General features: G+C 40.8%; 1 protein-coding gene across 4 annotated transcripts in view; it reads right to left on the reverse strand.

Moving 5' to 3' along the window:
- NFATC3 (nuclear factor of activated T cells 3) overlaps window positions 1-27,106 on the reverse strand; it is a 183,215-nt gene that overhangs the window by 80,734 nt on the left and 75,375 nt on the right. For all 4 annotated transcript variants that reach the window (XM_010346827.3, XM_010346828.3, XM_074401630.1 and 1 more), the window contains exons 4-6: window positions 17,431-17,630; window positions 9,885-10,057; window positions 2,572-2,712 (exon numbers count right to left, since the gene is read on the reverse strand). In XM_010346827.3, the coding sequence (XP_010345129.1) occupies window positions 2,572-2,712; window positions 9,885-10,057; window positions 17,431-17,630 (514 nt within the window). The remainder of the gene's footprint in view (window positions 1-2,571; window positions 2,713-9,884; window positions 10,058-17,430; window positions 17,631-27,106) is intronic.

Consider the following 27,106-nt stretch of genomic DNA (forward strand, 5'->3'; position numbering starts at 1 on the left):
AAAGAAAAAACATAATAAACCAAAGAAAATGAAAAGTTAAATATAGAAATCAGTGAAACAGAAAGGCACACTGAAAGGTTTGATAAAGCCAAGAACTATGGAAAGACTGGTTAAAAATCCAGAAACGGCATAAATAAAAATGTTGGGGGATATAACTCCAGATGCAAAAAGAGAATACTGTGAGCTCATTAATGTCCATAAAATTTGAAAATGTAGGGAAAAGAAATAAAGTCCTAGAAAAATATATATGACCAAGCCAGGCGCAGTGGCTCACGCCTATAATCCAAGCTCTTTTGGAGGCCGAGGCGGGTGGATCACTGGAGATCAGGAATTTGAGACCAGCCTAGCCAATATGGTGAAACCCTGTTTCAACTAAAAAAAAAAATACAAAAATTAGCCGGGCGTGGTGGCAGGCACATGCAATCCCAGCTACTTGGAAGACTGATGCAAGGGAATTGTTCGAACCCGGAAGACAGAGGTTGCAGTGAGCTAAGATTGCACCATTGCACTCCAGCCTGGGCAACAAAAGCAAAACTCTGTCTCAAAAACAAACAAACAAACAAACAAGACAAATATATATGATCAAACTCAAGAAGAAACATACTGAATAGTCCTTCAGCCACAAATAGAAATATATCACAAGTAATGTTAATGGCTTCACACAAAAACAGTCCCCTCTCCAGAAGGTTCTGGAGGTAAGCTCTGTCACATGCACAAGAGAACATGAAAGTACCCAACACAAACACTGTTAAAGAATGAAAAAAGATGAGGCAGTTTCCCCAATTCATTCTGATATCCAGAATATATAAAGAATTCCTACAAGTCACTAAAAAATTTTAAAATGATCCAATGGAGAAACTAGGCAAAGACACAAATAGTTACTGCACAGTGAGAGACTGTCTCAAAAAAAAAAAAAAAAAAGTGTTTTATGGCCAGCATGTAGATGCTAGTACTTTGGGAGGCTGAGACGGGCAGATCACTTGAGGTCAGGAGTTCAACACTAGCCTAGCCAACATGGCAAAACCCCATCTCTACCAAAAATACAAAAATTAGCCAGGTATGGTGGCGCATGCCTGTAATACCAACTACTTGGGAGGCTGAGGCAGGAGAATCGCTTTAACCTGGGAGGCAGATGTTGCAGTGAGCCAAGATTGTGCCACTGCACTCCAGCCAAGGCAACAGAGCAAGACTCTCTAAAAAAAAAAGTATTTCATAAGTTTTAAATGTTTTTAAAACTGAGAGGAAATAATTGATGGAAAAGTGTTTTAAATATGCACAAGGGATAAAATCAAACACCCTCATAAACATTGAATTCTTCTACTTTAAAAATAATTTTGGTATAATTCACATACTATAAAATCTATCCTTTTGAAGAATAAAACTCAGAGGTTTGGGGGATATTCACAGAGTAGTACAACCATGATTACAATCTAATTCCAGAACATTTCCATCACCCCAAAAGGAAACCCAGCTCCCATCAAGAGTCACTCACCATTGACACCTTCCTCCAACCAACCACTAATCTACTTTTTGTCTTTGGATTGCTTATACTGGACATTTTATGTAAATGGAATCATACAATATGTGTCCTTCTGTGCTGGATTCCTTCACTTGGCCTATTTTCAGGGTTTATCCATGTGTAGCATGTAGGAGTACTTTATTAATGTTTTTTTTTTTTTTTTTTTAAGAAGACAGAGTTTCGCTCTTGTTGCCCAGGCTGGAGTGTAGTGACACCATCTCGGCTCACCACAACCTCCGCTTCCTAGGTTCAAGCGATTCTCCTGTTTCAGCCTCCTGAGTAGCTGGGATTACAAGCATCCACCACCACGCTGGGCTAATTTTGTATTTTTAACTAGAGATGGGGTTTCTCCATGTTGGTCAGGCTGGTCTCAAACTACAGACCTCAGGTGATCCAACCGCCTCAGCTTCCCAAAGTGCTGGGATTACAGGCGTGAGCCACTGTGCCCAGCCTTCATTAATTTTTATGACCAAATAATATTCCAGGGTATGGATATATCACATTTTGCTTATCCATTCATCATTTGGTGAGCATTTTTAGGTTGTTTCCATTTTTTGGCAATTGTAAATGAAGTTGCTATAAATATCTATCTCTTAAGTTTATGTATGGACATGTATTTCTAACTCTTTCAAGTATATACCTAGGAGTAGAGTTGCTGGGGGATCTCTACTTTTAAGACATCTTAAATTATTATTATTATATTATTATTATTATTTAGAAACAAGATCTCACTCTGTTCCCCAGGCTGAGAAGTGAAGTGGCACAATCAGAGCTCACTGTAACCCAGAATTTCTGGGCTCAAGTGATACTCCTGCCTCAGCCTCCTGAGTAGCTAGAACTACAGGCATGTGCCACCATGCCCAGTTCCTTAAAGATAATTTAACATTTATATGAAAATTTAATAAATGTTTGGTTTAAAATAAAATCTGGTGCAAAATGATACCTGTAGCTTTATTAAAACTACTTTGTAATTTTTGTTACTGAAAAATCTAAATAATTTATTTTACCCTTTACCCCTTAGTTTGAAGTCAATCAACTCATATATTATTTACCTTGTCCTTTTTCCAGAAAAATGATTTTGGATTCTGGAAGAAAATTAGATCCAGTCACAATCATTTCATGACCTCCATTTACAGAACAACTGTTGATACTGTACTTCTCAATATGAGGAAGTTCTTGAGCAGATCGCTGGGCTGTTTTGAATTTTTTTTAAGAGTTGAGAAAAAACAAAATATTAGTTAAAAATCTTTCATACATAAATAAACTCAAGCTATAAAAAGAAAATAAAGAGAAGCAAATTTTGGGATTAATTCATTTAGGCTTTTAAAATTCAAGACAATGGTAACAAAACTCACCAAAAGAACTAAGTTGTTCATAAAACAAAATAGATAATTAGATTTATCTGATTTCTAAGTATATTTATTTATTTGAGACAGGGTCTCACACTGACGCTCCCACCTCAGCCTCCCAAGTAGCTGGGACTACAGGTGCATGCCACCATGCCCAGCTAATTTTTTTTTTTTTTTAAATAGCAACATAGTCTCACTTTGTTGCCTGGTCTCAAACTCCTGGCCTCAACCAATCCTCCAGCCTTGACCTCCCAAAGTGCTGGGATTATAGGCATGAGCCACCACACCCAGCCAACCATTTTCTTAGATTACAAGTATAAAGAAACTAATAAAAATTAGTATCTTCAACTCCATGCTGACTCCACATTTACCTCATCTGATTTTCTTTTTTGCTTAAATGCTTAATATATTTCTTCCATGCAACTATCTGTTAAAATCTGTAAATCCAGTATAATTACAAAAAGCATGTAACTCCAAAGATATATTATTATATTATGTGCAAAGGAGAGAAGACAAGTTCTAAAAGAACTACTCCTAGACAAACACCAAGTAAGCCTTTCTTTTTAAATTCATTTGTATTATTTATTTATTTATTTTTGAGATGGAGTCTCGCTCTGTCACCCAGGCTGGAGTGCAATGGTGCCATCTCGGCTCAGTGCAACCTCCACCTCCTGGATTCAAGCGATTTTCCTGCCTCAGTCTCCTGAGTAGCTGGGATTATAGGTGCCTGCCACCACGCCTGGCCGATGTTTTGTATTTTTAGTAGAGACAGGGTTTTACTATGTTGGCCAGGCTGGTCTCGAACTCCTGACCTCGTGATCCGTCTGCCTCCCAAAGTGCTGGGATTACAGGTGTAAGCCACCATGCTTGGCCTGTATTTTTACTTTTTTTTTAGAGACAGAGTCTTGCTCTGTTGCCCAGGTTATTGCCCAGTGGCATGAGCACAACTCACTGCATCATCAAACTCCTGGGCTCAGCAATCCTCCCACCTCAGCCTCCCAAGTAGCTGGGACCACAGGCCATGTGCCACTCTGCCCAGCCAATTTTTAAAATTTTATTTTTGTAGAAACAGGGTCTCACTTTGTTGCCCAGGCTGTTCTCGAACTCCTGGGCTCAACCGATCCTCCTGCCTTGGCCTCCTAAAGTGCTGGGATTATAGGTGTGAGCCACTGCGCCCTGGTATTTACATTATCAACTTTTATAATCAGTGTTTATGGTGTCACCTTTCTCTGATAATGACCGGTTCCAAGTTGCTACATTTTCTGGAAATCCTATTTCTGGCTTTTCTTTCTTTTAATTGCTAGAGTTTCAAACTATAAATTATATTTCTTTTTATTATGTAGGTTCTCTAATGGCTGGTTTTGTTTGTTTTCAGAAGGGGTCATGCGCTGTCACCTAGGCTGGAGTACAGTGGCGTGATCACAGCTCTGCAATCTCAATCTTCTGAGCTCAAGTCATTCTCAGATCTCACCCTCCCCAAGAGCTGGGACTATAGAAATGCATCACCATCACCAACTTAAAAATTGTGGTTTTTTTGTAGAGACAGGGTCTTATTATGTTGCCCAGACTGGTCTCGAACTCCTGGTCTAAAGCAGTCCTCCCGGACATAAGCAATACTCCTGGCTAGGTCTCCCAAAGAGTTGGGATTACAGGTGTGAGTCATGCCTGGCCTCTAATAAATTTTTCTTGCCAAATACCTAGAAACCTAGGTTTCTCTGAATTAAAACAAATTTAAAAGTGTTAGTTATATCTCTTCAACATTTTTTTTTTTTTTTTTTTTTTTTTTTTTTTTTTTCTTGAGATGGAGTTTCGCTCTTGTTACCCAGGCTGGAGTGCAATGGCGCGATCTCGGCTCACCGCAACCTCCGCCTCCTGGGTTCAGGCAAATCTCCTGCCTCAGCCTCCCGAGTAGCTGGGATTACAGGCACGCACCACCATGCCCAGCTAATTTTTTGTATTTTTAGTAGAGACGGGGTTTCACCATGTTGACCAGGTTGGTCTTGATCTCTTGACCTCGTGATCCACCCGCCTCGGCCTCCCAAAGTGCTGGGATTACAGGCTTGAGCCACCGCGCCCGGCACTCTTCAACATTTTTATTTGGAAAACAGGTCCACTATTTTTGTGTGTGTGTGTGAGACAGAGTTTCGCTCGTTACCCAGGCTGGAGTGCAATGGCGCGATCTCGGCTCACCGCAACCTCCGCCCCCTGGGTTCAGGCAATTCTCCTGCCTCAGCCTCCTGAGTAGCTGGGATTACAGGCATGCGCCACCATGCCCAGCTAATTTTTTGTATTTTTAGTAGAGATGGGGTTTCACCATGTTGACCAGGATGGTCTCGATCTCTTCACCTGGTGATCCACCTGCCTCGGCCTCCCAAAGTGCTGGGATTACAGGCTTGAGCCACAGCGCCCAGCAACAGGTCCACTTTTTTTCCAAGTGTGTAGGTGAGAAAACTGGTGGGCTTGAGAATCAGCTGTGTTTTGTTTGGCTAGCAGAGTATTTTAAGGAAATTTAAAATTCATTGCTGTTAGGAAAGCATGCATTCCCAGTTCACAACAGCTATCAATTATTTAATACCTAATCACAAAAGTACATAAACTGGAACCCTGGCCTCATTCAAAGAGAGTATTATCATCAATCCTTTCATAGAAGATGCATATGTGGGCTGGACATGGTGGTTCACACCTGTAATCCCAGCACTTTGTGGAGGCAGAGGTGGGCGGATCACGAGGTCAGTTCTAGACCAGACTGATCAACATGGTGAAACCCAGTCTCTAATAAAAATACAAAAATTATCTGGGCGTGGTGGCGTATGCCTGTAATCCCAGCTACTCAGGAGGCCGAGGCAGGAGAATAGTTTGAACCTGGGAGGCAGAAGATGCAGTGAGCTGAGATCGCACCACTGCACTCTAGTCTGGGTGACAGGGCAAGACTCTGTCTCAAAAAAAAAAAAAAAAAAAAAAAAAGACAATGCACATACAGCCAGGCGAAGTGGCTCACACCTGTAATCTCAGCACTTTGGGAAGCAGAGGCAGGTGGATCACCTAAGGTCAGGAGTTCAAGACCAGCCTAACCAACATGATAAAACCCCATCTTTACTAAAACTACAAAAATTAGTTGGATGTGATGGTGCATGTCTGTAATCCCAGCTACTTGGAAGGCTGAGGCAGGAGAATCGCTTGAACCCAGGAGGCGGAGGTTGCAGTAAACCGAGATCACACCAATGCACTCTGGTCTAGTCAACAGAATGAGACTCTGTCTCAAAAAAAAAAAAAAGCCGGGCGCAGTGGGTCAAGCCTGTAATCCCAGCACTTTGGGAGGCCGAGGCGGGTGGATCACGAGGTCAAGAGATCGAGACCATCCTGGTCAACATGGTGAAACCCCGTCTCTACTAAAAATACAAAAATTAGCTGGGCATGGTGGCGCGTGCCTGTAATCCCAGCTACTCAGGAGGCTGAGGCAGGAGAATTGCCTGAACCCAGGAGGTGGAGGTTGCGGTGAGCCAAGATCACGCCACTGCACTCCAGCCTGGGTAACAAGAGCGAAACTCCGTCTCAAAAAAAAAAAAAAAAAGATAGGTATGTGATTTAGGATCAACTATTACTTGGGATGTACCAAGCACCAGCCTAAATCTCAGAAAATACGCATGTCTCTACTGTTCTAAATAGGTCACAAAGAAGGGGCCTGAAAACAAACACTGATTACAGTTACTTTCTAAGTAACAGCAAAAGTGTGTTCAGGCTGGGCGTGGTGGCTCACACCTGTAATCTCAATACTTTGGGAGGCCAAGGCTGGTGATCATCTGAGGTCAGGAGTTCAAGACCAGCCTGGCCAACATGGTGAAACCCCGTCTCTACTGAAAAATACAAAAATTAGCTGGGTGTGGTGGGTGCCTGTAATCCCAGCTATTCAACAGGCTGAGGCAGGGAGAATTGTTCAAACCCAGGAGGCAGAGGTTGCAGTAAGCCAAGATCGTGCCACTGCACTCCAGCCTGTTGTCAGAGCGAGACTCCATCTCAAAAAACAAACAAACAAACAAACAAAACAGTGTGTTTAACAGATGGCATAAACATGCCAAAAAACTACTCCTGTGGTAAAAATAATATTTTTGAAGAATATTTTCTAACAGAAGCAAATGCCTGTGATAGCAGAAGTGAAAACTGCAAAACGAGATATAAAACTATTCACATAAGCCCAATTAAAAAATGCTGTGTATGTGGGTGTTTACAAAAAAAATACAAGGATCACACCTGTAATCCTACCACTTCAGGAGTCTGAGGTGGGAAGATTACTTGAGGTTAGGAATTCAAGACCGGCGTGACCAACATGATGAAACCCCATCTCTACTAAAAATACAAAAATCAGCTGGGCATGGTGGTGGGCACCTGTAATTCCAGCTACTTGGGAGGCTAAGGCACAAGAATTGCTTAAACCTGGGAGGCAGAGGTTCCAGTAAGCTGAGAATGTGCCACTGCACTCCAGCCTGGATCACACAGTGAGACTCCGTCCCTCCCCCACAAAAAAAAAGAGTCAAAAAAGGTGAACAGTAACTATCTATGAATAGTAATATTAAAAAATAATTTAATATTGTACTATTCTTAGTACCATTTTGCGTTTTCTACATCCTCAATAATCACACATTAAATTAATTAATTTGTTTATTAATTTTTGAGACAGAGTCTCACTCTGATGCCCAGGCAGGAGTGCAATGGATCACCTGAGGTCAGGTGGATCAGGTGATGCTTATCTTAGGTGATCCAACCGCCTAGGCCTCCCAAAGTGCTGGGATTGCAGGCTTGAGCCACAGCACCTGGCCAATTTTGTTTTCTAAAAAAGAAAAAAATTAAGAATCATTTTAGTGTAACCATCTCAAAAACTCAAACTACTCTATGAACTTATTTACATTACTTTGCCAGTCGGGCATGGTGACTCACGCCTATAATCCCAGAACTTTGGGAGGCCAAGGTGGGCAGATTACTTGAGTCCAGGAGTTTAAGATCAACCTGGGCAACATGGGGAAAAATGCAAAAATTAGCCAGTTGTGGTTGCTTGTGCCTGTAGTCCCAGCTACTTGGAAGGCTGAGGTGGGAGGATTGCTTAAGCCTGGGAGGTAGAGGTTGCAGTGAACTGAAATTGTGCCACTGCACTCCAGCCTGGGAGACAGAGTGAGACCCTATCTCAAATGAATGAATGAATGAATGAATAACTTTGTTTTAAAACTAGAGTTATCAGTTGGGCACGCAGGCTCACCCCAGTAATACCAACACTTTGGGAGGTCGAGGAGGGCAGATCACCTGAGGTTGGGTGTTAGACACCAGGCGGACTAACATGGAGAAACCCCATCTCTACTAAAAATATAAAAAGCTAGCCAGGCATGGTGGCCCATGCCTACAATCCCAGCTACTCAGAAGGCTGAGGCAGGAGAATCACTTGAACCTGGAAGGTAGAGGTGTGGTGAGCCAAGATCATGCCATTGCAATCCAACCTGGGCAACCAGCAAAACTCTGTCTAAAAAGAAAACAAAAATAGAGTTATCTATGCTTATATGAGCATAGAACCCTCTGACAGGATAATTAAAAAGCTGGCAATGAGGCCGGGCGCGGTGGCTCATACCTATAATCCCAGCACTTTGGGAGGCCGAGGCGGGTGGATCACGAGGTCAAGAGATCGAGACCATCCTGGTGAACAAGGTGAAACCCCGTCTCTACTAAAAATACAAAAATTAGCTGGGCATGGTGGCGCGCACCTGTAGTCCCAGCTACTCAGAAGGATGAGGCAGGAGAACCATTTGATCTCAGGAGGTGGAGGTTGCTGTGAGCCGAGATTGTGCCATTGCCCTCCAGCCTGGGTGACAGAGTGAGGCTCCATCTCAACAACAACAACAACAACAACAACAAAGAATATAAGCTGGGTGCAATGGCTCACACCTGTAATCCCAATCCCAGAACTTTGGGAGGCTGAGGTGGGCAGATCACTTCAGGTCATTAGTTTGAGACCAGGGTGGCCAACACGGTGAAACCCAGTCTCTACTAAAAATACAAAAATTAGCCAAGTGTGGTGGCATACCCCTGTAGTCCCAGCTACTTGGGAGGCAGAGGCAGAGAATCGCCTGAACCGTGGAGGTGGAGGTTGCAGTGAGCCAAGATTGCACCATTGCACTCCAGCCTAGGCAACAGAGTTGAGACTTCATCTCGGAAAAAAATCCAACCCTCTCACCCCAGAAAAAGAATACATATGATTAACAAAAATAAAATAATGTAATATAATCAAAAGAGTACTAAGGAAACCTGTGTTCTACGCAGCACAGCTCTATCACCAAAAAGCAAATAACCTTGAATGAGTACTAGAGATACTCATGCCTCAGTTTCCTCCTATGCAAATAAAACATGGAATCAGAATATTCTAAATTATATCCTAAAGATCTAAGTACTAGTCTCAATATTTCAAGTCATATTAGCTAACCTGCCCAAGATCCACAGTTCCCCAAGACTGAGTAGACGTCAGGTTCCAGGATCATTTCTTGTATCTTGCCTTTGTATATGTTAGGAAAAAACATTCACTGTCTCAATCAAATGTTTTGAATAATCTTAACAAAAGCTCTGTTAAGTCTTACTTAGCTAAAGTGTCAGCTTGCAAAGATAAGCACCTTCTAGCATGAAGGTTGACATTTTAATGAAACAAAGTCTACCAAGTGATACTTAAATCATAGCTTCATGATTTGGTCCTCAGATGGCATCAACTCCCCATTCTCATTTACATATAAGAAAACTCTGGTCAAGATAGTGTGTCTATAGTTCACAGAGCTACCTACTAAAACTATCATGAGAAACCATTTTCTAATTCCAAGATCAGTACTCTTCTACCCAAACGTGTTAGCTCATTTCCAAGTGAGAAAATCAAACCAGCAACCGAGACTGTACACCCCAGTTTACACTTCTGATGTATATATTATATTATAAGCAAAACCAGAAAATAAATTATAAACAAGATCTTAAAACATCATCACAAGCTCACTTACAGCACTCAACAGGTATAGAAGCTATCTGCAGAGAAAGAACTTTTCCATTGGGCTGTGGGATGTGTACACGAAACACAAGTCGTACTCTAGTATTCTTTCTGCCAATATCAGTTTCTCCTTTTCGAAGTTCTATATCTGAATTGCGAAGTTTCAAAATACCTGCACAGTCAATACTAAAGAGAAAAATATAAAAATTTGTTTATTGATAATCATGGTTCTAAACAACTCAACAACATGGAAATTGTTCATTTATCAGAAAAAGACTATCCAAAGTAAGGTCAAAAAAGAAAGATATGCATGATGGCTATTCTTTGCTAAACTGAAGTTTAGGTATTAAAAATATTTTTATATGATAAACGTGCAAAATTAGGTATAGTAGATTGTCTGCAAAGTTAACAATTCCTCTTCATTCCTGTACTCGCATGCCTCTCCTCCTGCCATTAAGAGGTAGAGTATCTATGCCTACTCTCTGCTCTCCTTGAGAGTTGGCCTATGACTTCCTTTGACAAATGAAGTGTGGCCAAATGACAGTATGCAAGTTATGAGCCTAGTACTGAAGAAGGCTGGTAACTTCCACTTTTGCTGTCTTGGAGTCCTGAGTAAGGAGTCCAACTAGCATGGTGGAGAGAAAGGCTGTGACAATCCCTAACCACTCCAGCCACCCTAGACATTTTGGATGTTGAACCCCAGCTGAGCTCCCACTAAATCCAGGTACTTGAGTGACCCCCAGCTGGCACCATGTGAATGGAACAGCTGAGCTCAGTCAACCCAAAGTATCATGCAAAATAACAAAGAGCTATCACTATAAGCCATTAAATTTTCGGAGTGTCAGAACTAGACATCTGAAATAAAGAAAAAAAGACTAATTCTATACATGTAACTAGGTCAGTACAACAAATAATTCATCAATAGCATATTTAAACTTTTATAGTGATGTATTTATTAATAAAAACAATCCATCAGGCTAAAATTCTTGAATGTCTATGGAATGCACATATAAGGTTAAGGTTCTGCATTTAAGGTATAATGTTTCATCATCTGCTAACTTTATTACTAAGTATAACACATTATTGTGGCAGGAAACAACAGGAGTTACAAAGTATCTTTGTTGCTCACATATTGGAAGAAAAAATCAAATAACTACCTCATAGATCAAACTCTACCTCATAAAGCAAATGGATAACTAATTATGACCAAATATACTAGTTAACCTTGTTAACAAGGCATTCCTTGTTATCGGTCCTTTTACTGGATCTACCAATAGTTCCAACCCTAATACTTATTGCACAGAGGCTGTAGAAGTCATTTTGAAGGACAATATATTACAGAACTAGAATATTGAGACAGGAACTGGCAGGGCAAGGTGGCTCACGCCACTTTTTGGGAAGCCAAGACAGGCAGATCACCTGAGGTCAGGAGTTCAAGATCAGCCTGGGCAACATAGTGAAACCCCATCTATACTAAAATAGAAAAATTAGCTGGGCATAGTGGCATGTGCCTGTAGTCCCAGCTACTCAGGGGGCTAAGGCAGGAGAATTGCTTGAGCCCAGGAGGCAGAGGCTGCAGTGAGCCAAGATTGTGCCACTGTACTCCAGCCTGGGCAACAGAGACTGCCTCCACAAAAAAAAAAAAAAAAAAAAAAAAGGAGACAAGAACCAGTAAAGCAGAAGAAAGAATCCAAAAGAAATTAAGCCACTCAAAATTTTTCATTCTTCAGAAAGACACAGCAAAGAAATTTTTTAAAAATGAAATGATTTTGAAAATTAAAAAAGCATTTGCCATTTAGAGATAACAAATGATATAACTGATAAAATTTTTCATCTTCAGAAAGACACAGCAAAAGAAATTTTTAAAAAATTAAATGATTTTGAAAATTAAAAAAGCATTTGCCATTTAGAGATAACAAATGATATAACTGATATTGAACAATGCACTTTAGCTCAAAGCAGTATTGATCAAGTTGTATCAAATTAGCGATTATCATGCTAACATGCCAACATGGATCTTCAGGGGAAATAGCAGAGATGATCTGTTATTAATAATGGCCAAAGGCATTCTAGCAGCAAACTAAGTCTCTAACAGAAGTGAAATAACAGTACCAGAAAGTACATCCGAAAACTCTTTTTTTTTCCTAAGACACAGTCTTGCTCTGAGACAGAGTCCCATAAGCTGGGGTACAGTGGTGCAATTTCAGCTCACTGCAACCTCTGCCTCCCAGGTTCAAGCAATTCTCCTGCCGCAGCCTCCCGAGTAGCTAGGATTACAGGTGTGCACCCCCACATCTGGCTAATTTTTGTATTTTCGGTAAAGACAGGGTTTCACCACGTTGGCTATGTTTGTCTCGAACTCCTGACCTTGTGATCTGCCCACCTCGGCCTCCCAAAGTGCTGGGATTACAGGCGTGAGCCACCGTGCCCAGACTGAAACTCTTAAATGCAAAAAAAAAAAAAAAAAAACAAAAAAAGCAAACAAAACAAAAAAGAAAAAAACTCTCATGTAGCAATGAAAATAAGTATTAAATTACCTTTAAAACTACATTTTAAATCAAGGTGTAGCACTGCTACATCCATATTAATCCAGTGTTAAAAAACAGAGGGGCAAATAGCTAAGGAAATAAGTACTGGCATCCTATATTTAAAGCATCTTGTAGGGTAGCGCTGTGGCTTATGGATTAGTGTAATTGTCTCAAAAAAAAAAAAAAAAAAAAAAAGGAGTGTCTTACATATTCAAGAGAGATTAGGTTTGGCATAACCAAGCCTGTGGTTTAGCAGGCAAAACCAAGAGAATATCTACCAATCTTTCCACACCTTATTGCCTTAAGAGAACAATAAAAACACTTAATACATACTTAAGGCTCACTTATGCATAAATTATTTTGAACCATGGTCTTATCTATCATATGGAAATTTTATACCTATCATTATCTGAAACTATATTATATTCAACCATTGTACTAAATAATACAGTTGCATTCAACAAGCTACTAGGATACTAGTTAATTCTAGCAATTAGCTGCTGAGTTAACAGGCTTGTTCATTATTAGCTATCCGGTTATCTAAAGTACCTGAAAAAGGTTTCTTAGGTTTAATAACATCCTAGTTGCCCCTTACTTAATCCTTTCTCCAATATATATAACCCTTGGGTCCTACAGAACTCCTGTTCCACTATCTACCAGTACAAAGCAGATAGAATGGCCAAGAAGTTTCAGGTATGCGTTTGGCAGCGTTGCAGGGGGAGGACTAGCTGTATGTTACTAGCCATAGTGGTATTTCTGCAGCTTTGCCCTTTCTGGTCTAATCCACACAGACAGTATATGCCAGATCAGGTTGAGGAGGGACATAAATTATTACTATTATCCTTGTTCCATATGCTAGTAAATGGGAGATGATGGAGGAGACAGGTAAATTCATATCCTACTGCTCCAATTCTTTCATATTATTTGGGATGTGAGCCTTTCCAAATTTCTCAAGAATTTTTCATAGAAATTAATGTTCTCTTTTCTCTTTATTGACTGGTTTATATATTATTTTCAGAAACGATGAGGCATTTTACAATTAAATATAAATAAAGCCAAGAAAAAAGAAATAAATTTTAAAACACCATAGGAAGTAAACTCCAAGTCTAGGGTTGTACAAATTACTCTAATTACTGTAAATGAGCTTGACTACGAAGTTCCTGGAAGTCAAGACAAAAAGCAAATGTGATAAAGTTGTTATAGGCCGCTTGTTGTCTGCTAAAGCAAAATCTACCATCCCATCAGGAAACATTAACTTTTTTCCATTTAGTTGAAAGGACTGTGGTTGTGCATACATATGCACACGCATGCAATAATGATCAACGTAAGAGAAAGTGTCTTTAACAGCAGTTTTTCAGATTGCGAAGTATGGTTATGGCTATTTCTCATACTGTCCCTCAAGCCAAGTTAAGAAACAATAAACTTGTGATTTTTCTATTTAACTTGACTTAAATATCGTGCTTTGAAGATCCAGAGGAATGAATGCAAACATGAACTGCAAACTATCATCTAGGGATCAATTTCCTGAGTTTTTGGAAAAAGATAGTTCAAAGATGATTTTTAAATTTCCCTCTACAGCTAGTTAGTCACATATCACATGCTTCTGATGCCATATAAAAAAGTAAGATACCAGAACAAAAGGAAATAAGCCTACTTATATTCTCATTCAGAGGTTGGTCATCTTACCTTATTTGAAAATGTGTCCAATAGGATGCCTGGTGTCAATGTTTTTCTCAAGAAAAGAGTTTTGCTTGAGTATCAAGTACAGGCTGAAATTCCAAAGTTCTTTCTTCATTATAGAACACAAATTTTTAAGTCCAGGTATAGAGGCTCGTGTCTGTAATCCCAACAGTTTAGGAGGCTAAGGCAGGTGGCTTACTTGAGGCCAGGAGCTTGAGACCAGCCTGGTACATGGCAAAACTCTTTTTCTAATACAAATATAAAAATTAGCCAGGAGTGATGGTGCACATGTGTAATCTCAGCTACTTGGGTGTCTGAGGGACGAGAATCACTTGAGCCTGGGAGGCAGAGGTTGTAGTGAACTGAGATCGTGCCACTGTACTCCAGCCTGGGCAACAGAGTGAGACTGTCTCAAAAAAAAAAAAAAAGTTTAAAAGTAGAGATTATCGGCTAGCTGTCTGCCTTTGCCATGAAAAAAACTCTGTCGTAACCCGTATGCAATGATTTCCTGGATTGGATTCTTGAGTACCAGCCATTTGAATCAAAGCAGGAAAAAATAAGATTTTATTTAAATTTGTATTAACTTTTCTTTTCTGGTAGTAAGTAACAGAATAAGGCTTTGTTTGGGTTTTTTGTTGTTGCTGTTGTTTTGAGACTAAGTCTTACTCTGTTGTCCAGCCTGGAGTGCAGTGGCGCAATCTCGGGTCACCACATGCTCTGCCTCCTGAATTCAAGTGATTCTCAAGCCTCAGCCTCTGGAGTAGCTGGGACCACTATGCCCAGCTAATTTTTCTATTGTTTAGTAGAGTCAGGGTTTCACAATGTTGGCCAGGCTGGTCTCAAACTCCTGACTTCAAGTGATCCCTCCAGAATAAGTTATTTATTGAGGCAATTCTTATTTTATCTAATAGAAGCATATCACTTTCTGTGTCTTCAGAGGGTATATTCAGCTCATCTAAAGTTTATTTAAATATAAATTTAAATGAAGAGAGTTCAAGACTGAAATCTGTTGTTGTTGTTTTTTTTTTTTTTCTGAATCGGAGTTTTGCTCTTGTTGCCCAGTCTGGAGTGCAACGGCACGATCTCAGCTCACTGCAGCCTCTGCCTCCTGGGTTCAAGCAATTCTGCCTCAGCCTCCAGAGAAGCTGGGATTACCAGGTGCCCGCCACCATGCCTGGCTAAGTTTTTGTATTTTTAGCAGAGATGGAGTTTCACCATCTTGGCCAGGCTGGTCTCAAACTCCTGGCCTCAAGTAGTCTGCCCCTCTTGGCCTCCCAAAGTGCTAGGGTTACAGGTGTGAGCCACTGTGCCCAGCTGAAATCTGATTTTTTTGTAGAACTGTTCTTGCAACAGCCTTGGATGGATGTTATTCCTGCCTTAAGAAAGATCTGTAGTGTAGTTTGAAACAACTTCTGTAATAAAACTCGATATAAGTTTCTCATGCCTGGTTGTGCCTACTACTTATTAATAGGCACCTACTCGATATCCTTTCTTTTCTTCTTTCTTAGTAATACGTCCCTACATTGTTTGTGTTCTTGTTTGTTGTTTTTCTTTTTCTTTTTTTTTTTTTTTTGAGACAGAGTTTCGCTCTTGTTACCCAGGCTGGAGTGCAATGGCGCGATCTCGGCTCACCGCAACCTCCGCCTCCTGGGTTAAGGCAATTCTCCTGCCCCAGCCTCCTGAGTAGCTGGGATTACAGGCACGCGCCACCATGCCCAGCTAATTTTTTGTATTTTTAGTAGAGACGGGGTTTCACCAGGTTGACCAGGATGGTCTCGATCTCTCGACCTCGTGATCCACCCGCCTCGGCCTCCCAAAGTGCTGGGATTACAGGCTTGAGCCACCGCGCCCGGCCTGTTTGTTGTTTTTCAAGACAGGATCTCACTCTATTGCCCATGTTGGAGTGCAGTGGCACTCTCGACTAACTGCAACCTCTGCCTCCCAGGCTCAAGTGATCCTCCCACTTTGGTCTCCCAAGTAACTAGAACTACCAACAGGTGCCACCACACCGGGCTAATTTTTGCATTTTTAGTAGAGACAGGGTTTCAACATTTGGCCAGGCTGGTCTCGAACTCCTGAGCTCAGATGATCTGCCTGCCTCGGCCTCCCAAAGTGCTGGGATTATAGGCATGAGCCACCATGCTGAGCCTCCCTACATTGTTTGAAGTGACAACCTGTTCTGGTAAACATAACCATGTGCTCCTCAATATAAGCGTGATCAATGAGATGTAGAGTTGTTACACAGATTTTAGGGAAAGGCTCTTAAAAGAGGATTCGACACTAATGAAATTTCCCTTTTTTTTTTTTTTTTTTGAGATTTTGCTCTGTGGCCAGGTGCCAGGCTGCAGTGCTGTGGCACGATCTCGGCTCACTGCAACCTCCGCCTCCTGGGTTCAAGCAATTCTCCTGCCTCAGCCTCCTGAGTAGCTGGGACTACAGGCGCGTGCCACCAAGTCCAGCTAATTTCTTGTATTTTTAGTAGAGACAGGGTTTCACCATGTTGGCCAGGATGGTCTCGATCTCTTGACCTTGTGATCCGCCTGCGTTGCCCTCCCAAAGTGTTGAGATTACAGGCTTGAGCCACTGTGCCAAGCCATGGAATTTCCTATTTAACCTTCCTCCACCCCTTTCTCCTTATTATCCCTTCTGGAAATACAGATGTCATAGCTAGAGCTCCAGCAGCCACTTTAGATCATAAGGTAATCTTTAGGATGGAAGCCACATGCTAAAGATGGCAGAGAAGAAAAAACTTGGTTGGGGTCCTAATAACTTAGGCGCTACTGTGCTAGCCCTACAACATCTGTGTATTTATTTTATGTGATAAAACACAAAACCTCTCAACACTAAACCTCTAACTGCATATCAGGTTTCTATTACAGACAACTATATAGAATCCTAACTAATCCTTTTGTATCAAACTCTATTGCATTCTCATTCAGAAGTTTGCCACCTCATCTTATTTGGAAATGGGTCAAATGGGATGCCTGGAGGTAAAGTCAAAAGTTTTCCTTAAGGAAATGAAACAATCATAACTGTATCATAATTGTTTATTTATTGTCTACCCTATTAGACTGTGAGCCATTTGATGAAAGTCCAGATACAGTATTTACATCCCTATCACCTAGGATAATGGCTTGGCTGGTAGTATATGGTACAATAACATTTACCAAATTGAATTTTCCTTCTGGAAATAAGCTATCACTCTTAACAAATGTACTAAATGCACACATTATTTACATAATGCAATTTAAAACAATACTTTATATTTATATTCAAAAATATATTTACTTTTCTCTGAACATAGTTATAGAGAAAAAAAGAACTGCCCATTTTGGGTATATTTCAAAATACCTGGCTGACATATTATTTTCAGGAAGAAGTGGAATTTCCAGAACTTTTGTACTGGCAATTATTATCTCTTGGCTTGCAGTAGCAACTGTCTTCCCAGTGATTCGATGCACCTGGTAAAATGCATGAGGTCGTAAATATCGATCATCTGCTGTCCCAATAAACATTTGTAGATTTATCGGCTTTTCGTTATAGCCCAGGAGCTAATCAGGAAGAAGAAACACAGAAAAGCACAATTCATTATCCATGCATTTTACAATAAGCCAACAACAGTAAATCTATTCTATCTCTATTATATACTATTGATACACGAAATGTTATTTCAAAAAATACAATCAAAAGTAACCAGTGAGCAGCCCTACAAATTTCCAAATTAGTTTAAGAGATGAAACACTAGAATATGTAACATAAAGGGATTTTTTTTTTTTTTTTGAGACGGAGTTTCGCTCTTGTTACCCAGGCTGGAGTGCAATGGCACGATCTCGGCTCACCGCAACCTCCGCCTCCTGGGTTCAGGCAATTCTCCTGCCTCAGCCTCCTGAGGAGCTGGGATTACAGGCACACGCCACCATGCCCAGCTGATTTTTTGTATTTTTAGTAGAGACGGGGTTTCACCATGTCGACCAGGATGGTCTCGAACTCTCGACCTCGTGATCCACCCGCCTCAGCCTCCCAAAGTGCTGGGATTACAGGCTTGAGCCACCGCGCCCGGCGGAATTTTTTTTTAAAGATAAATATCTAGATTGACCAAAATTGTACAAAGCTTTCTGACTCTGCTGTAGAAAACACACCAAAAATACTGATTCTGTACGATGGGCAACATCACCCATTGAGACCAGACCATTAACCATTCAGATATGGGAAGGTCCTCTAACAAGACTATTAAATCAGAGGCACTTTGTTTTAGTAGAAAGAGTCTGAAAACCCCATGTATTATAAACCTACAATTTCAACTGACTTAACAGGCCTGGGCTACTTGACTTTCCTTAGTATCCCTTCACTACTGCTAAAGTTAACTATATTAGATTGACATGGGAGAGCTGCTGGAAGCAAAAACAGTGATACAAGAAAGGAGGCAATTAAAAGAAACAGAACCTGAAGATGAATACAAATAACACTTAAGGAGACATAGATGGCTGCGTGGCACTGATTTGACCCATCTTCTTGCAGATAACAACTATAAACTGGAACAAATATAAAGAATGATCTGACAGTGGCTCACATCTGTAATCCCATTACTTTGGGAGGCCGAGGTGGGTGGATCACGAGGTCAGGAGATGGAGACCATCCTGGCTAACATGGTGAATCCTTGTCTCTAATAAAAATATAAAAAATTAGCTGGTTAGCCGGGTATGGTGGCACGCACCTGTAGTCCCAGCTACTCAGAAGGTTGAGGCAGGAGAATCGCTTGAACTTGAGAGACAGAGGTTGCAGTGAACCCAGAATGCACCATTGCACTCCAGTCTGGGCGACAGAGCGAGACTCCATCTCCAAAAAAAAAAAAAAAGAATGGCCTGATGGAGAGCAACCAAAAACAAGCACATACTGGAGGCAAGTTGAAACATATACATTTTAACATATGTGTTATTACAAAGGGCATGTTTCTTGTTTTTATGGCTTTTAACCTGAGAAAAAGCCACAGTGCATGCCTTACAGACCAGCTAAAACTCCCATAAAAAAACTTACAGCCCAAATTCAGGGCTTCAAAGAACCAAGAACATTTAGCACCAAGGGTCACTAAAAAAAACAAAACAAAACAAAAAAAAACACCAAGAACAAAATCGGGCACAACCACAGCCTCTGGAAAGCGGTAAGTAAATCCCAGAAAGGAGACAGAGGTAGGGAGCTCCAAACTATACATATAAACTCTGCCCAAACCTTTCTTTGGTTGACCTCTAACCATGCTCAAACAGGACAGACCCCAAGGCTAAAAAACCTGAAATGAGATTTTGAGCTGCCACCAACCACAGGGAGATAAGTTTCCCAGGGTGACTCCAACCAAGTTAAATGACTACTTAAACAAACAATTTCAACAATCTTCAGGAGAAGGGAGGGAGGGAGAGAGAGTGACTGAGAAAGGAAGGGGGGGGTGAAGAGAAAAAGAGAGAGAGAGAGAGAAAGAGAGAGAGAGAGTGTGTGTGTGTGTGAGAGAGAGTGTGTGTGTGTGTCTTTTTTCTTTTTGATGCCTTTGTTTCTTTTTTATTGCCTAATTGCTCTGGCTAGGATTTCTAGCATAAGGCTGAATCATACTAGTGAAGGCAGGCATCCTTGTCTTGTTCCTGACATTAGAGGGAAAGCTTTCAGTCTTTCACCATTAAGTATGATGTCAGCTGTGGATTTTTCAGGAATGCCCTTGATCATGCGAAGTCCCCCTCTATTCCTAGTTTGCCGTTTTCTTTTGCTTTTTTTAAATCATGAAAGGCTGCTGAATTTGAGGCTGTTAAATTTTGTCAAATGCTTCTCCTCCATCAACTGAGATGATCACGTGGTTTTTCTCTTCATTCTAGTCATGTGGTGTATTACATATATTAATTTTCATATGTTGAACCACTCTTGCCTTCCTGGGATAGATCCCACTTGATCATGGTGTATAATCCTTTTAGGGTGCTGCTGAATTTGGCTGCTGAGCATTTTGTTGAAGACTGTTGCATGTACATTCATGAAGGATACTGGTTTGGAGTTTTTGTCTCTTTTATCTTTGTCCCCATCATTATCCATTTGACTTAAAACCAAAAAAAAAAACAAAAAAAAAAAAAACTGTCACTGTCCCACTGAAATTCCTCCATCGCTTCATGTATATGGAGACCATCTTTTCCTCATGGTAATGTAGGATCTTTATTATAGTAATTCTAAAGTCTCTTTCCAATAACTAATCTAAGCCTTCTCTCAGTCTGCTACCATTGACTGTTTTCTCTCTTCAATGAGGGCTACAATTTCTCATGTGTGTGTTTGTGTGTATGGTTGTTTACTGTTTTAATGGATATTGAATATTTAAAAAAGTCTAGAGACTCAGGCAGAAAATATTTACCTCCAGAAAAGGTCATGCCATTTCTCTTGTAGGGTCACAGTTCTTAAACTGCCTGGACTTTAACTGAAGCTATAGTCAGATTCATTATAGCACTAGCTTCAAAGGCCTGGCAGGTGGAATGTCTTTCTCTTCTGCCTGGTGAGGAATCTGAGTGCTGGCCAGATTCCAGAGATCTACCTATGTTTTAAAACCAAGTCTCCAGCCCTTCAAACTGTTGGAAGATCTTCCTCTGATTTACCACCTGGCTGCTGATTTTTAATCTGTGAGGAGTTCTCTATGCTCTTCAGTCTTGCTCTTCATTTTTGAGCCTCAGGGTATCTCTTCAGCTGTGTTACTAGATCTTAGGTCTTTTAAGACCTGGCTGGAGAGAAATTTCTTTCAGCTCTCCTGATAATTAATACTTCAGTCTTTGTAAATGAGAACCTAGAATGCCTAAGGGTTTCTGCCTTCAGTAGATAAAGCTATGAAGTGAGGGGGTCTCAGTTCTCCTGCCATGCCTCCTCTTCTTTGGGATGGTAGCTTTCTTGCATTTGGTAGAGTCTTACAGGTGAGTTTTATTCCCCTCTACTTGCCCAGCCTTGGCTTTACAGTGGAATTTGTAACCAGGCAACTTCACAATTTATTGGTTATTCTCCTGTACCCAGAAGAAGACATTAAGACTTTTGCCTATTATTAGATAATATAATTTTACCCAGGATAGTTTTCGGTCCTGTAACATTTATAAAAAAGCAATTAAAGCCTGGATTATTGCAATAGCCTTATAATTGCTCTCTGTCTTCGCTCTTGTTGCCCTATAGCCCATTCTCTGTCCAAGAGCCAGAACAAACTTGTAACATGAATTGGATAACTTTTACTCCCGTGCTCAGAACTCCCTAATGACGTCCCTCCACATTTAGAACTAATTCAAATTCCCTACGATAGTTTACACAGTGTATGGTGATTAGGGCTCTGGCTAAATTGCTGGCCTTACCTTGCCTGTTCTCTCCCTTCCACAGTCTTGCTCTAACCTTGCTGGCCTTATTGCATGAACCACTCAAGCTCATTTCTAATGTCAGGGCTTTCACACTTAATATTTTATCCCTCTGAAACATCATTCCCTATGATCTTCATGTTACTTCACTTGATTTAGATATGTAAAGGTCAGTTCCCTCTGAGAAGACTACAATATTTAAAATATTGTATCTGTCTCCTTATCCTGTGCTTGCCTACATCGTATAGTAAGCATAAATTCCTGGTCAGGCACAGTGGCTCATGCCTGTAGTCCCAGCACTTTGGGAGGCTGAGGCAGGTGGATCACCTGAGGTCAGCAGTTCAGGACCAGATTGACCAACATGGAGAAACCCTGTCTCTACTAAAAATACAAAATTAGCCAGGTGTGGTGGTGCATGCCTATAATCCCTGCTACTTGGGAGGCTGAAGCAGGATAATCACTTGAACCCGGGAGGCAGAGTTTGCAGTGGACCAAGACTGTGCCACTGCACTCCATCCTGGGCAACAGAGCTAGACTCTCTCTCAAAAAAATTAAATAAATAAATAAATAAATTCCTGCCCTTTCAGGAGCTTCAGGCAAGCATATAATAAAAATCAATTAAGGCTCTATGAAAGAGAAAGGATAAAATCATGGAAACAAGGAAGAGGGCTGAAGCACTAAAATCATATATGCTGAAGGTTTAAACTAGGATGAAGGCAGGATCATAAACAAAATAGAAATGGAAAGGACTGAATGCAATAAATCTTTCCTGGAAGGCCCTAAAGAGATTTTTGTAACTATTACACATAGAATAATGGATTAAATAAGTCAGAAGTCCTGAGCTTCAGTACCCAGGAGAATGGTGGTATCACTAGCAAATAAAGTATAGGGCTGGACAGGTGGGAGTTCAAGACCAGTAACACAATGAGACCCTATCTCTACATACATATACATATACACACACACACACACACACACACACACACACACACACATACACATACATACACACACACACACACACACACACACACACCCCTAGCGGAGCATGGTAGTATGTTTCTGTAGTCCTAGCCATTGGGAACTCAAGGAGTTCACTATAACCTTCAATTCCTTGAATTCCTGGAGTTCAAGGTTACAGTGAGCTATGATTATGCCACTAAACTCCAACCTGGGTGACAGAGTGTGAGACCTTGTCTCTTGAAAAAAAAATAATAAAGTGAGGAATTCACTGATTTTGGAAAAAGATTAATGTTGTCAATGCTGGTCACACTGTAGTCAAGGTAACAGTGATACATCTATAACAAAATGTGAAGCTATATAAGATGTATATGCTTTTAGCGCAGCCATAATGTTATGGCACAATAAACTCAATGCTTTGCTACCTAATTTTTTTTTCTTTTTTTGAGATGGAATCTCACTCTGTCACCCAGAATGGAGTGCGATGGCAGGATTCCAGGTCACTGAAAACCCTCCCTCCTAGGTTCAAGCAATTCTCCTGACTCGGCTTCCCAAGTAGCTGGGACTACAGGTGTACGCCACCGTGCCCAGCTAATTTCTGTATTTTTAGTAGAGATAGGTTTTCACCATGCTGGCCTTGCTGGTCTCGAACTCCTGGCCTCAGGTAATCCATCTGCCTCAGTCTCCCAAAGTGCTGGGATTACAGGCATGAGCCACTGTGCCCAGCCTGCTATCTAATTTGACAACAAGATAACACACAGTCCACTGTGCCTCAAAAGAATGATATTTAATAATCTGCTTTTTCTTGTTCTGACATGAGTATGTACTGATTATTTTTCTAATGTCCAAATACAGTAATACTTGTGGCACTTGAAACACTATTGAGTTTTAACTGCATCACTGTGATTTATGCTGCCTTGAGCAGCAGCGTGAAACAATCAGAGTGCCACTATGTTCTCTGCCTTACTCAACTCTGTCATTGAAACATAAAAGTAGCCAAAATCGATACAAAAAAAAAAAAAAAGTCATTACGGTTGCTTAGTTTGGAATTCCACATAATTTTCATGTCACAAAATAGTATTCTTTTAATTTTTTTTCTCCAACCATGTAAAAACCACTCCTAGTTCACAAGCTCTACAAAAACAGGTAGAGCCAGACATGAAGGTATGCACCTGCAATCCCAACTACCTGAAAGACTGAGGCAGGAGGATCACTCCTGCCTCTAAGGCCAGTTCAAGGGTGCAGTGAGCTGTGATTGCACCACTACACTCCAGCCTTGGTGACAGAGCAAGGCTGTTTCTCCTAAAAAACAAAACACCAGGTATAGGACCTGTTTTGACTTATAAAAGCCATAGTTTGATAATTCCTAGTCTAGAACAGTATTTTTCTTTTTTATCCAAACAAATGCTTAACATCCAACAGAATGGTACTTTTTTTTTGAGACAGAGTCTCGCTCTGTGGCCCAGGCTGGAGTGCAGTGGTGTGATCTCAGCTCACTGCAATATCCTCCTTCCCAGTTCAAGTGATTCTCCTGCCTCAGCCTCCCTAGTAGCTGGGACTACAGGCACACACCACCATGCCCCGCTGATTTTTTTTGTTGTATTTTTAGTAGAGACAGCATTTCACCATGTTGGCCAGGCTGGTCTTGAACTCCTGACCTCAAGTGATACACCTGCCTTGGCCTTCCAAAGTGTTGAGATTACAGGTGTGAGCCACTGTGCTTGGCCTTTTTTTTTTTTTTTTTTTTTTTTTTTTTTTTTTTTTTTTTTTTTTTGAGACGGTGTTTTGCTCTTGTTGCCCAGGCTGGAGTGCAATGGCACAATCTCGGCTCACCGCAACCTCCGCCTCCTGGGTTCAGGCAATTCTCCTGCCTCAGCCTCCCAGTAGCTGGGATTACAGGCACGTGCCACCATGCCCAGCTAATTTTTTGTATTTTTAGTAGAGACGGGGTTTCACCATGTTGACCAGGATGGTCTCGATCTCTCTACCTCGTGATCCACCCGCCTCGGCCTCCCAAAGTGCTGGGATTACAGGCTTGAGCCACCGCGCCCGGCCTTTTTTTTTTTTTTTTTTAAAGACAGAGTCTCACTCATTCTATTATTCAGGCTAGAGTGCAGTGGTATGACCTAGGCTCACTGCAACCTCCGCCTCCCAGGTTCAAGTGATTCTCTTGCCTCAGCCTCCTGAGTAGCTAGGATTACAGGCATGCACCACCACACACAGCTAATTCAGTAGAGACGGGGTTTCACCACGTTGGCCAGGCTGGTCCTGAACTCCTGACCTCAAGTGATCTGCATGCCTTGGCCTCCCAAAGTGCTGGGATTACAGGCATGAGCTACCATGCCCAGCCCAGAACGGTTATTTCTTAACTTGGGCAGTATCACCCTCTGCAGGGGAAGGTGGTGGTGGGGCAGAGGCATTTTTGATATTTTGTGAAGACACACTTAGTTGCCAACATGGTGTACACTACGGATACTTAAGAAGAAAGGGCCAGAGATTCAAATTCCTCTCAATACATGGGATAACTATAGTTCTTCAAAGTGAAGAAACAGTCTACGTCTCACAACTTGAGACTATGCCATCAGACATTCATGTATAAGAAAGATGTTTATGAACTTAGTATATATAAATAACCCCCCAAAATGCAGTTTTAACATACATGAATTTTTCATGAGTACAACTTACCATGTAAAGAGTTCCTCATTTCAGAAAATCATGTCATTGTCAGTAATGCCACGCAAGGAATTTAGGGTGATGATCAACACATCTGCCTTCGTACCTGGCAACGCTCACACTGATACTGCAGTTATAAGTGTCCAACTACTTCACTGTGTCTTCTATAGTCATTATTGAGTCTTTTCACTTTGAAACTTTTTTTTTTTTTAGATAGAGTCCCACTATTTTGCTCCTGGCCTCAAACATCCTCCTGCCTCAGTCACCCAAGTAGCTGTGATTACAGGTGTGAGCCACAATACCCAGCCATACTTTTAAACTATTACATTAGTCTATTCTCACTCTGCTATAAGAAATTGCCCAAGACTGGGTAATTTATAAAGGAAAGGGCTTTAATTGACTCACAGTTCCACATGGCTGGGGAGGCCTCAGGAAACTTACAGTCATGGTGGAAGGTGAAGGAAAACCAAGTCACCTTGTTTACAAGGTGGCAGGAGGGAGAATGAATGCAGGAAGAACTACCAAACACTTATAAAGCCATCAGATCTCATGAGAACTCACTCACTATCAAGAGAACAACATAGGGAAACTGCCCCCATGATTCAATTAGCCCCACCTGGTCTTTCCCTTGACACGTGGGAATCATGGGGATTACAATTCAAGATGAGATTTTTGGGTGGAGACATAGCCAAACCAGATCAACTATAATTTAGTTTATATATTTATTTCCTCTTAATAATACTGCATTACAATTGATTTACTTAAAATTACACATGTAGTCAATTATATCACTTTTTTTTGTTTTTAATTCAGGGTCTCACTATGTCATCTAAGGTGGAGTACAATGGCACAATCATAGATCACCACAACCCTGAGCTTCTGGGCTCAAAGGATTCTTCCACTTCAGTCTTCAGAATAGCTAGGACTTCAGGAGTGTGCCTCCAAACCTCGCTAATTTTTTTTTGTAGATACAAAGTCCTGCTAAGTTGCCCTGACTGGTCTTAAACTCCTGGCTTCAAGCAATCCTCCTGCCTTGACCTCCCAAAATGTGGCCAATACAAGCATAAGCCACTGTGCCTGGCCTAATTCTATTATCTTTAAATTTCCCTTTCAAGTTAATAAAGTAGCATTACAAAATGGATGTGGGGCTTTTTTTGAGGGTGAGGCTGGGTCTGATAGAGAAGAACAGGTCTAGAAGACTTATAACCAAAGAGGCACAAAGACCTCAGGATATAACCACCAAAAGTTTATAACAATGTTCTGCAACAGGCAAGACTCTTTATTATAATTCATACTGCATAAACAATTCCAGATTCAAGAAAGATGACAAATCATAATTCCAATTACCCTTCTCAAAGGATAGAAGTAGAGCATACAGAGCAGGAAACAATAGCTAATAAATAAATGAAAAAATGCTCAATCTTAATATCAAATAAATTTTAAAAACTACTTTCAACCTATCAAAAAAGCAAAGAATAGAGAAGTGGTGATAGCCTATACAGACAACTCTTCCCTTCTTGTGGTTATTTATATGATTTGCTCATTTTTTGGTTTCTATTTTAGTGTTATTAATTTTACAAGCCCTTTATATATATTCAGCATATTAACCCTTTGTCTGCATTACAAGTTATAAATATGGTTTTGTTTTCCATTTGTCACCAATTCTGGATCAATTTCTGCTCCTCAAAAGGGAACTATTTTTAACCCTTTTAGTTAGCTGTTTCTTCTGGAACTTACTTCCATATTTCTAAAGAACATGTTTATACTGCTATTTCCTAATTTTTTCAAGGTTAGATATATTATCTTTTGAACTTTCTTTCTTTTTTTTTTTTTTTTTTGAGACAGAGTTTCGCTCTTGTTACCCAGGCTGGAGTGCAATGGCGCGATCTCAGCTCACCGAAACCTCCGCCTCCTGGCTTCAGGCAATTCTCCTGCCTCAGCCTTCTGAGTAGCTGGGATTACAGGCACACGCTACCATGCCCAGCTAATTCTTTGTATTTTTAGTAGAGACGGGGTTTCACCATGTTGGCCAGCATGGTCTCGATCTC

Source organism: Saimiri boliviensis, chromosome 1, assembly GCF_048565385.1.
Source record: "Saimiri boliviensis isolate mSaiBol1 chromosome 1, mSaiBol1.pri, whole genome shotgun sequence".
Taxonomy (NCBI): domain Eukaryota; kingdom Metazoa; phylum Chordata; class Mammalia; order Primates; family Cebidae; genus Saimiri; species Saimiri boliviensis.